The sequence below is a fragment of the Bidens hawaiensis genome, unplaced genomic scaffold (genome assembly GCF_021521415.1).
Source record: "Bidens hawaiensis isolate Kalapana, Puna unplaced genomic scaffold, B.hawaiensis_p1.1 tig00007954_1, whole genome shotgun sequence".
In the NCBI taxonomy this organism is placed as follows: Eukaryota; Viridiplantae; Streptophyta; class Magnoliopsida; order Asterales; family Asteraceae; genus Bidens; species Bidens hawaiensis.
In genome coordinates this window covers 83,376-96,140 of record NW_027491554.1, presented here as the reverse complement: position 1 = coordinate 96,140, position 12,765 = coordinate 83,376, and the positions used below count along the sequence as shown (strand labels likewise).

Here is a 12,765-nt window from a genome sequence, read left to right as displayed (position 1 = left end):
ATTTTTTACTTAAAAATAAAATAAAGAAAAGATACGAACCACCTGTGATTATACCAAATGGTGAATCCATACCCGTTGAAGGTAGAGGAGACTACACTCTACCCAACGGGATGATGATAAAAGGGGTTCTTCACGTTCCCGAATTCAAATGCGATCTCTTATCTGTTAGTAAATTGTCACAAGATCTTCAATGTGCCGTAACATTCTTTCCCGACTTTTGTGTTATGCAGGACTTAAGTTCGAGGACATTGATTGGAGTGGGTGATTGCAAGAAAGGTCTATACAAGATGGGGATGGTTGGAGACAAGAGAAAAGTGATGATGACAACGGTTGATACTTGGCACAACAGATTAGGCCATGCCTCTAACTCTAAACTTGCTTATGTTGATTTTCTTAAGGATTTTTCTATAAAAACTAAAGACTTTTGTGATTCTTGTGTTAAGGCCAAGTTTGCCAGGTTTCCTTTCCCGTTAGTATTACTAAAACAAGTGCTTGTTTCGACTTATTGCATTGTGATATTTGGGGGAAATATCACACACCCTCCCTTACACAAGCAAATTATTTTTTAACAATTGTGGACGATTTTTATAGAGCCGTATGGGTTTTTTTCTTAAACACAAACATGAAGCTAGCACTTGCCTTGTAGATTTTCACAAAATGGTACAAACCCAATTTAAGAAAAATATAAAAAGAATCTGATGTGATAATTGGGGGGGTGTAACACCCTTGGCAAACACAACATCGTCCCACTCTTAGGCAAATCCCACATCGGCCGTGGACAAGAGAGATCCTTGGTTCATAAGTAAATGTCCTGCCTCTTCAATCACCAACGCGTTTTGGGCTTAGTTGGCTGTGGAGCACATGAAAACTCCACGGTTAAGCGTGCTTAGGTGGAAGTAGTACTAGGATGGGTGACCTCCTGGGAAGTCTCCATCCGGGCAACCAAAAACAAATCCGTGAGCTCTTCGTGGGCAGAGCAGACAATATTGGGGGTGCGAGGGGCCGGCTGTTACAGGTGGTATCAGAGCCACTCTTGTGCCGTTCGGGATGATGGGACACGCCCCATCGAGGACGATGAGTCCAAAGGGGGGTTGTTTGTAACACCCTTGGCAAACAAAACATCGTCCCACTCTTAGGAAAATCTCACATTGGCCGTGGACAAGAGAGATCCTTAGTTCATACGTAAATGTCATGTCTCTTCAATCACCAACGCGTTTTGGGCTTAGTTGGTTGTTGAGCACATGAAAACTCCACGGTTAAACAAATTCGTGAGCTCTTCGTGGGCAGAGCGGACAATATTGGTGGTGCGAGGGGCCGGATATTAGGGGGGGGGGGAGGGGAGTTCACATCAAACTATATACTAAATTTTTATTCCAAAGAGGGAAATTTTTTTGGAAACTACTTGTCCACATACACCACAACAAAATGGTGTGGTGGAACGAAAGCATAGACACCTTTTAGAAGTTGCCCGAGCCCTACGTTTTGAGGAAAATTTGCCAACACGTTTTTGGGGAGAATGTGTTCTTACCGCCACATATATAATAAATCGTCTACCATCGGAGGTAATTGAAAACAAAACCCCTTATGAACTTCTATACGGTCAAAAACCCCAATATAAACATATGAGGGTTTTTGGTTGTTTAGCTTATTATAAAAGTACGAAAACGAGGGGATTTAAGTTTAAAGAAAAGGGGAAACCAGGGGTTTTTATAGGGTACCCGCGTGGTACAAAAGGAGTTTCTGGGAACATAATTTGATCGGGTTCTGGATGACTTGTTTTGTTAATATTACAGTCTAAAGATGAGAATGAAGATGAATGAGACATTGATGAGAACGAGTCTCGTGATGATTCGGTTGATGTTCGGTTCTTGTCTGGTATAATGTTGTTTGAGTATTGTTCCTAAAATAGCAAATACCGGTTAGGTTGTTAATATTCGACCAGATTACTGTAACAGTGTTTTTATAATCATATGTTTATATTTCATGTATTGGTAAATTATAAGAAATGGACAATGTGGACCAAAAAATGTTCGCAGTCGGTTTTATGTTTTCTGAAACCGAATTTACAGTTCGGTTTTGGTTTGCATATACCGAAAACCCAAAAAACCGAACCAAACTAGTAAAAATAGAAGAAACTGACTTTTTTAGTCAATATATGAATTATAATTTTTATTTTAAATTTTAAGTACTTAATACAAGAATAAATAATGGTGTACCTCAAAATTTGAAGACCAACTGTTTAATACTCAACTAATCATTAATTAACAAAAACATTTTGACACAAAGTTTAACCATCATGGGCCATTTAATTAACCTAAACCGAACGCATTGTGAAGACCTAACAGTTTTACTAGGGGCAATTAATTATTGATGAAAGTTAAAAAAGTATTATGAAATAGCATAATAACACTGGAGTTTTTGTGATAAGTTTTTCCATACTTACCATAATAATGTATGAAGTAGTTTCAGGCGTTGAATAGTCAAAATGTTGACTACCTAGGCAACTCAACTCAAGTCAAGATAAAGTAAAGTCAGATACAACTTATAATTGAGTTTGATTGCATTCTTATGAATACAAACTAAAATTATAAGAGTTACCTGGAGGGAGTGTGATGGCGGTCAAACGGTTGAAACACACCAATTTGTTTTTGTATATCATCTGTCAGTGAATGCAAAATCATTTGATTTGAGACAACCATGGTGGATTGATTCATGGAGACTAGTTAGTGAGATGATAATAATCCATGGAATTTAGGAAAATGGTGTTTGTTAATGGTTCCATGTGGGCGGTAGGGATGATGTGGGCCTGCATGAACATGTCAAGTGTCAGATGGGTGAGAGAGAGAGAGAGAGAGAAAAACACAAGTCAAAAGAGTTTGCTGCATTCAATACGTACTATTATTGGGTTGCTTCACAGTTCACAGTAATATTATTCAAAACAAAGTTTTTAAGGTTATCATTTGGATTTATTGTTAAAAAGAAAAGACATTTTTATTATATGAAGGTAAAAGTTATTTATCTCCTCGCACAATGTTACCCACAACTAATTAACTAATTATTAATATTAAAGATATACCCAGATTACTAGGCACACGCCTCTATATAAACAAAACACATTGATCATTTATTAAAACCGGAGAGTTTAGCTGGTCATACGAATGTTGTAGAGATATTTAAGGGTTGTAGTCAAATATTATTGGACATCGATCTTGTTTAACGTAAAGCAAGAACCAGAAATTAAACCTCCGAATAAGTTTTAACGTAATCAAAGAAATTGAATAAGCAACTGATCATGAGTTGGACATGGTGTTTTGTAGTTGTAAATTGTTGTTCAAGGTGGGAATGGTGCTACTACACGTAGAGTTCCACCAATCATACACTGTCATGTCATTTTTATCATTTACTACTCTATAACCCCTTTAATCATTGACAACACTCATTTCAATTACCCTTAAACCATTTAAAAAAACTTAATTATAAAAATAATGGATGATTTGGTAGGTAAAGACTGAGGACTCATTTGCACATACACAACTCGACCCGAAAATAACTACCCTAACAGTAGGTGGACAGTGTTCCCTAAAAGGGTACCTTACATCCTTACCCGATCATCAATACCCTAATACGCCCTCCCACCCTATTACCCTAACTTATCGTATACGTCAATCAGTGTGTTTTAATGCGTCTCGTGATTGACGTAATTTTATTTTGTATTTATAACCTTATTTTGTTTTATCTTTCTTTTTATGTGACCCAACCTAACCCGAAGATACCAATATATATATATATATATATATATATATATTCAACGATACACAACTGATTCCCAAAATTTCCGACCCCTATAAAAAAATCCATGGATCCACCACTGCTTTTTTTTTTTAAATGCCCAAATCCATAATCTTTGTAGAGGAAGTTTTGTTGTCCCTTTTTTTCCTCCACCTATTCGAATATGGCTTTATGATTTTGCAACTTTTGAAACTAAATTCGATTTAGAGCCGAATCGAGTTTGAAATTGAAAAACTGATTTGAATTCGTTTCTAACTCGGATAGATTCGAATAACCTGATTCGAAAATCAAACTTGAAATTCAATTCGGGTAAGGACCAATTCGGACAATAAACACACACTAGTTATGGGTCGATATTAACATACAAAAAAAGTCAAATGTTTTAAATTTAAAATTGCGTGTGAATCCAAATAAAATGGCTGAAATCAAAGCATGTCATGATAAATTAGTTTATAATACAATACATATGCTTCTTTTTTTACTTAGTTTTCAAATAATATCTATAAATTCGTAAGTTGAAATAATGTATCGTCTTTTTCTTTTATTCTAGAAGTATAAAAGTGTTGATTTTTCTAAAATAGATATAGTTATAAATGTGATAAAAGACACGTACTCTTGTATGTTTGGATAACAAAAGCGGGTCTCTCATCACATGCAAAAGGGGGAAAGTTGTCACATGCAAGCTCGGTGTGCCCTATATATTCAGTCAAGTTAAAATTAAAATAATAACAATAAAATGTTGAAAATGATCAATATTATTAAAAGTATGATTTTAAAAAAATATCATCTTTATCAAAGTTATTATAATTATAAATCATAAATTACTGACTTTGCATGGAATGATTGATTGTAAGTATTCAAATTACAAATTAACAAATAAAACTGATTATTTAGGGTAACTTAATGACAAAAGACGATTTATACATCCGCGATTGCAGATAGTGCTGAGTAGCTCAAGTTTAACATCTTATGTTTTAGGAAAAACCTGCCGTCAAAAGGTCTATGCGGTAAAACCCAGTTGGGATGACCGTAAGTCTAAATTTCCACTTTCCCGCCAATGCCAAATTGTCAATTCAGTTAAAGCTTATTTGTATACATATTGTGAATTAGAATTTTATTTATCTATAAAATAAATATTGAAATCAAAAAATATATATACGAAATAACACACGTAAACAAATACTTGACTAAAAAAGATATGTAAACAAATATTAAAAAAAATGTTATCCAAAAATGTCTTATTCATTGGCACATGATTAAATGACCCCACTCTACTTGAAAGCTCTTTAACATTCATTTTTCTCGCATCTCCCCACCACCCACAAAGAAACAATCGTGTGACCACTACTGAGCAAATTTACTACCTCCATTTCTCAAAGTTTGTTTTTCTTTTTAAATAGTGAACGCTCAGCATTCGGGATCATCTTGATAAATATATCACTCTTTCACCCGAAAATAAGAACATGATGACCCGGCCCATCAATTCAGGAGGAAAGCCACAACTTGAAAATTCTCTGGCTCAACCAGGAACAAATTGTTCTATGTGACACTAGAACTCACGACTTCCCATAAGGAAAGTCATTGGGCTACTGTTGGATAGGGCTGTCACTTTTACCCGAAACCCGAAAATCCAACCCGAAGACCCTGAACCGAAATAATTCGAGTTTGATTCATAAGTTAAAAGATATCATATATTATTCCTTGATATTTGCTCCATCTCACGTATATGCATCTTCCATATATTTGCCATATTCTTTCCTTTTATTCTCCTGATTTCTTGCCATGATCAAAGCCTAGCCGTTAGAATATTTTTTTTATATAGCCTTCAGACTTTTATTGCAATGGTAGTATCTTTTACTATAACAAATTACAATAACAAATTTGTTATGGTATCAGAGCCTCCATAGAACATACCTCTCAATAAAAAATAAAAAAATAAAAAAACCTATCCTCTAAACTACCTATTGCCATGGCAGACAATAAAGAAAACTCAACCAAAAACGATGGAGGGGCCCTCCGATCATACTTCTCCATATTACATACATGCCTCAGATTATCCAAGGCAACTACACATCAACGACGTTTTAACCGACCTGAATTACAACGATTGGTCCCAAGAAATTCTCAATTTCTTATTCGCAAAAAACAAAGTCGGCTTCATTGATGGGTCGATCAAGAAACCCGAACCAAGTGCTAACACCTACATGGCTTGGATGCGGTGTGACGCCATGATTAAAGGTTGGTTAACCACCGCAATGGAGAAGGAAATAAGAACAAATGTGAGATACGCTGCAACCGCACAAGCGATTTGGGCAGATCTTAAAGAACGCTTCGGAAAAGATAATACGCCGAGAGCGTATGAGTTGAAGCAGTCCTTGGTCACGACCAAACAGGAAAGTGCTTTTGTTTCTGCTTATTTCACAAAACTCCGATCTATTTGGGACGAAATAGAAATGGTTCTTCCAATTCCTTCATGTGACTAATGATTTCATGTGGGATTGGGAAGAAGCTATATGATTTCAAGGTGAAGGAAAGGCTTTACGAGTTCCTACTTGGGTTAGACATCGAGTATAGACCCATACGAACACAAATCCTAGCCATGCAACCAACACTGACACTATTAACACCCTACCACTTGGTTTTCGAATATGAACAACAAAGGGTTGTCTCTGGTCTCAAACGGTCCACTAATGACTCCGCTGTGTTCCAAGCTTTTGTGTCAAATAAACGTGATACAAATATTTCACATAATAAAACCATTCGAAAGGATGGAAAGAAACAGGCTAAACATTGTGAGCACTGTGGAAAGGATAGGCATAATAAGGATGTGTGTTTCAAGCTTGTCAGGTATCCGAAGTGGTGGCCTGGTAAGGGAAAACAAGATAAAGGTAAGCCTATGGCTGCGTGTGTTGAGGGGGAGACAAGCATTCAAATCCCGGGACTAACCAACGAGCAGTTGCAACAATTTGTTAAAATCTTCGGTAATATGACACCCATTTCTAATGAACAAGATCCTCCGACTGCAAATGCGACAGGTAATATTGGTCAAGAAGGTAAGTGGGTAATAGATTTAGGCGCTACCGAGCATATTATTTGAAAAGATTTTTTACTTAAAAATAAAATAAAGAAAAGATACGAACCACCTGTGATTATACCAAATGGTGAATCCATACCCGTTGAAGGTAGAGGAGACTACACTCTACCCAACGGGATGATGATAAAAGGGGTTCTTCACGTTCCCGAATTCAAATGCGATCTCTTATCTGTTAGTAAATTGTCACAAGATCTTCAATGTGCCGTAACATTCTTTCCCGACTTTTGTGTTATGCAGGACTTAAGTTCGAGGACATTGATTGGAGTGGGTGATTGCAAGAAAGGTCTATACAAGATGGGGATGGTTGGAGACAAGAGAAAAGTGATGATGACAACGGTTGATACTTGGCACAACAGATTAGGCCATGCCTCTAACTCTAAACTTGCTTATGTTGATTTTCTTAAGGATTTTTCTATAAAAACTAAAGACTTTTGTGATTCTTGTGTTAAGGCCAAGTTTGCCAGGTTTCCTTTCCCGTTAGTATTACTAAAACAAGTGCTTGTTTCGACTTATTGCATTGTGATATTTGGGGGAAATATCACACACCCTCCCTTACACAAGCAAATTATTTTTTAACAATTGTGGACGATTTTTATAGAGCCGTATGGGTTTTTTTCTTAAACACAAACATGAAGCTAGCACTTGCCTTGTAGATTTTCACAAAATGGTACAAACCCAATTTAAGAAAAATATAAAAAGAATCTGATGTGATAATTGGGGGGGTGTAACACCCTTGGCAAACACAACATCGTCCCACTCTTAGGCAAATCCCACATCGGCCGTGGACAAGAGAGATCCTTGGTTCATAAGTAAATGTCCTGCCTCTTCAATCACCAACGCGTTTTGGGCTTAGTTGGCTGTGGAGCACATGAAAACTCCACGGTTAAGCGTGCTTAGGTGGAAGTAGTACTAGGATGGGTGACCTCCTGGGAAGTCTCCATCCGGGCAACCAAAAACAAATCCGTGAGCTCTTCGTGGGCAGAGCAGACAATATTGGGGGTGCGAGGGGCCGGCTGTTACAGGTGGTATCAGAGCCACTCTTGTGCCGTTCGGGATGATGGGACACGCCCCATCGAGGACGATGAGTCCAAAGGGGGGTTGTTTGTAACACCCTTGGCAAACAAAACATCGTCCCACTCTTAGGAAAATCTCACATTGGCCGTGGACAAGAGAGATCCTTAGTTCATACGTAAATGTCATGTCTCTTCAATCACCAACGCGTTTTGGGCTTAGTTGGTTGTTGAGCACATGAAAACTCCACGGTTAAACAAATTCGTGAGCTCTTCGTGGGCAGAGCGGACAATATTGGTGGTGCGAGGGGCCGGATATTAGGGGGGGGGAGGGGAGTTCACATCAAACTATATACTAAATTTTTATTCCAAAGAGGGAAATTTTTTTGGAAACTACTTGTCCACATACACCACAACAAAATGGTGTGGTGGAACGAAAGCATAGACACCTTTTAGAAGTTGCCCGAGCCCTACGTTTTGAGGAAAATTTGCCAACACGTTTTTGGGGAGAATGTGTTCTTACCGCCACATATATAATAAATCGTCTACCATCGGAGGTAATTGAAAACAAAACCCCTTATGAACTTCTATACGGTCAAAAACCCCAATATAAACATATGAGGGTTTTTGGTTGTTTAGCTTATTATAAAAGTACGAAAACGAGGGGATTTAAGTTTAAAGAAAAGGGGAAACCAGGGGTTTTTATAGGGTACCCGCGTGGTACAAAAGGAGTTTCTGGGAACATAATTTGATCGGGTTCTGGATGACTTGTTTTGTTAATATTACAGTCTAAAGATGAGAATGAAGATGAATGAGACATTGATGAGAACGAGTCTCGTGATGATTCGGTTGATGTTCGGTTCTTGTCTGGTATAATGTTGTTTGAGTATTGTTCCTAAAATAGCAAATACCGGTTAGGTTGTTAATATTCGACCAGATTACTGTAACAGTGTTTTTATAATCATATGTTTATATTTCATGTATTGGTAAATTATAAGAAATGGACAATGTGGACCAAAAAATGTTCGCAGTCGGTTTTATGTTTTCTGAAACCGAATTTACAGTTCGGTTTTGGTTTGCATATACCGAAAACCCAAAAAACCGAACCAAACTAGTAAAAATAGAAGAAACTGACTTTTTTAGTCAATATATGAATTATAATTTTTATTTTAAATTTTAAGTACTTAATACAAGAATAAATAATGGTGTACCTCAAAATTTGAAGACCAACTGTTTAATACTCAACTAATCATTAATTAACAAAAACATTTTGACACAAAGTTTAACCATCATGGGCCATTTAATTAACCTAAACCGAACGCATTGTGAAGACCTAACAGTTTTACTAGGGGCAATTAATTATTGATGAAAGTTAAAAAAGTATTATGAAATAGCATAATAACACTGGAGTTTTTGTGATAAGTTTTTCCATACTTACCATAATAATGTATGAAGTAGTTTCAGGCGTTGAATAGTCAAAATGTTGACTACCTAGGCAACTCAACTCAAGTCAAGATAAAGTAAAGTCAGATACAACTTATAATTGAGTTTGATTGCATTCTTATGAATACAAACTAAAATTATAAGAGTTACCTGGAGGGAGTGTGATGGCGGTCAAACGGTTGAAACACACCAATTTGTTTTTGTATATCATCTGTCAGTGAATGCAAAATCATTTGATTTGAGACAACCATGGTGGATTGATTCATGGAGACTAGTTAGTGAGATGATAATAATCCATGGAATTTAGGAAAATGGTGTTTGTTAATGGTTCCATGTGGGCGGTAGGGATGATGTGGGCCTGCATGAACATGTCAAGTGTCAGATGGGTGAGAGAGAGAGAGAGAGAGAAAAACACAAGTCAAAAGAGTTTGCTGCATTCAATACGTACTATTATTGGGTTGCTTCACAGTTCACAGTAATATTATTCAAAACAAAGTTTTTAAGGTTATCATTTGGATTTATTGTTAAAAAGAAAAGACATTTTTATTATATGAAGGTAAAAGTTATTTATCTCCTCGCACAATGTTACCCACAACTAATTAACTAATTATTAATATTAAAGATATACCCAGATTACTAGGCACACGCCTCTATATAAACAAAACACATTGATCATTTATTAAAACCGGAGAGTTTAGCTGGTCATACGAATGTTGTAGAGATATTTAAGGGTTGTAGTCAAATATTATTGGACATCGATCTTGTTTAACGTAAAGCAAGAACCAGAAATTAAACCTCCGAATAAGTTTTAACGTAATCAAAGAAATTGAATAAGCAACTGATCATGAGTTGGACATGGTGTTTTGTAGTTGTAAATTGTTGTTCAAGGTGGGAATGGTGCTACTACACGTAGAGTTCCACCAATCATACACTGTCATGTCATTTTTATCATTTACTACTCTATAACCCCTTTAATCATTGACAACACTCATTTCAATTACCCTTAAACCATTTAAAAAAACTTAATTATAAAAATAATGGATGATTTGGTAGGTAAAGACTGAGGACTCATTTGCACATACACAACTCGACCCGAAAATAACTACCCTAACAGTAGGTGGACAGTGTTCCCTAAAAGGGTACCTTACATCCTTACCCGATCATCAATACCCTAATACGCCCTCCCACCCTATTACCCTAACTTATCGTATACGTCAATCAGTGTGTTTTAATGCGTCTCGTGATTGACGTAATTTTATTTTGTATTTATAACCTTATTTTGTTTTATCTTTCTTTTTATGTGACCCAACCTAACCCGAAGATACCAATATATATATATATATATATTCAACGATACACAACTGATTCCCAAAATTTCCGACCCCTATAAAAAAATCCATGGATCCACCACTGCTTTTTTTTTTTTAAATGCCCAAATCCATAATCTTTGTAGAGGAAGTTTTGTTGTCCCTTTTTTTCCTCCACCTATTCGAATATGGCTTTATGATTTTGCAACTTTTGAAACTAAATTCGATTTAGAGCCGAATCGAGTTTGAAATTGAAAAACTGATTTGAATTCGTTTCTAACTCGGATAGATTCGAATAACCTGATTCGAAAATCAAACTTGAAATTCAATTCGGGTAAGGACCAATTCGGACAATAAACACACACTAGTTATGGGTCGATATTAACATACAAAAAAAGTCAAATGTTTTAAATTTAAAATTGCGTGTGAATCCAAATAAAATGGCTGAAATCAAAGCATGTCATGATAAATTAGTTTATAATACAATACATATGCTTCTTTTTTTACTTAGTTTTCAAATAATATCTATAAATTCGTAAGTTGAAATAATGTATCGTCTTTTTCTTTTATTCTAGAAGTATAAATGTGAAATAGTGTTGAAATAGTGTGAAATAATGTATCGTCTTTTTCTTTTATTCGTAAGTTGAAATAGTGTTGATTTTTCTAAAATAGATATAGTTATAAATGTGATAAAAGACACGTACTCTTGTATGTTTGGATAACAAAAGCGGGTCTCTCATCACATGCAAAAGGGGGAAAGTTGTCACATGCAAGCTCGGTGTGCCCTATATATTCAGTCAAGTTAAAATTAAAATAATAACAATAAAATGTTGAAAATGATCAATATTATTAAAAGTATGATTTTAAAAAAATATCATCTTTATCAAAGTTATTATAATTATAAATCATAAATTACTGACTTTGCATGGAATGATTGATTATAAGTATTCAAATTACAAATTAACAAATAAAACTGATTATTTAGGGTAACTTAATGACAAAAGACGATTTATACATCCGCGATTGCAGATAGTGCTGAGTAGCTCAAGTTTAACATCTTCTGTTTTAGATAAACCTGCCGTCAAAAGGTCTATGCGGTAAAACCCAGTTGGGATGACCGTAAGTCTAAATTTCCACTTTCCCGCCAATGCCAAATTGTCAATTCAGTTAAAGCTTATTTGTATACATATTGTGAATTAGAATTTTATTTATCTATAAAATAAATATTGAAATCAAAAAATATATATACGAAATAACACACGTAAACAAATACTTGACTAAAAAAGATATGTAAACAAATATTAAAAAAAATGTTATCCAAAAATGTCTTATTCATTGGCACATGATTAAATGACCCCACTCTACTTGAAAGCTCTTTAACATTCATTTTTCTCGCATCTCCCCACCACCCATAAAGAAACAATCGTGTGACCACTACTGAGCAAATTTACTACTTTGCCCACGAAAGAGTAATGGGTCGAGCCTCCATTTCTCAAAGTTTGTTTTTCTTTTTAAATAGTGAACGCTCAGCATTCGGGATCATCTTGATAAATATATCACTCTTTCACCCGAAAATAAGAACATGATGACCCGGCCCATCAATTCAGGAGGAAAGCCACAACTTGAAAATTCTCTGGCTCAACCAGGAACAAATTGTTCTATGTGACACTAGAACTCACGACTTCCCATAAGGAAAGTCATTGGGCTACCGTTGGATAGGGCTGTCACTTTTACCCGAAACCCGAAAATCCAACCCGAAGACCCCGAACCGAAATAATTCGAGTTTGATTCATAAGTTAAAAGATATCATATATTATTCCTTGATATTTGCTCCATCTCACGTATATGCATCTTCCATATATTTGCCATATTCTTTCCTTTTATTCTCCTGATTTCTTGCCATGATCAAAGCCTATCCGTTAGAATATTTTTTTTATATAGCCTTCAGACTTTTATTGCAATGGTAGTATCTTTTACTATAACAAATTACAATAACAAATTTGTTATGGTATCAGAGCCTCCATAGAACATACCTCTCAATAAAAAATAAAAAAATAAAAAAACCTATCCTCTAAACTACCTATTGCCATGGCAGACAATAAAGAAAACTCAACCAAAAACG

General features: G+C 35.6%; 1 protein-coding gene across 1 annotated transcript; it reads left to right on the top strand.

Moving 5' to 3' along the window:
* Positions 1-5,792: 5,792 nt before the first annotated feature.
* On the top strand, positions 5,793-6,272 carry LOC143636449 (uncharacterized). Its single transcript, XM_077104037.1, has one exon. It carries the CDS (start codon positions 5,793-5,795, stop codon positions 6,270-6,272), a length of 480 nt encoding a protein of 159 aa, XP_076960152.1.
* The last annotated feature ends 6,493 nt before the right edge of the window (positions 6,273-12,765 follow it).

What these genes read in the sequence shown, in the direction of transcription:
- LOC143636449 (XM_077104037.1), top strand. Translation starts at nt 5,793, where the DNA reads ATGGAGGGGCCCTCCGATCATACTTCTCCATATTACATACATGCCTCA.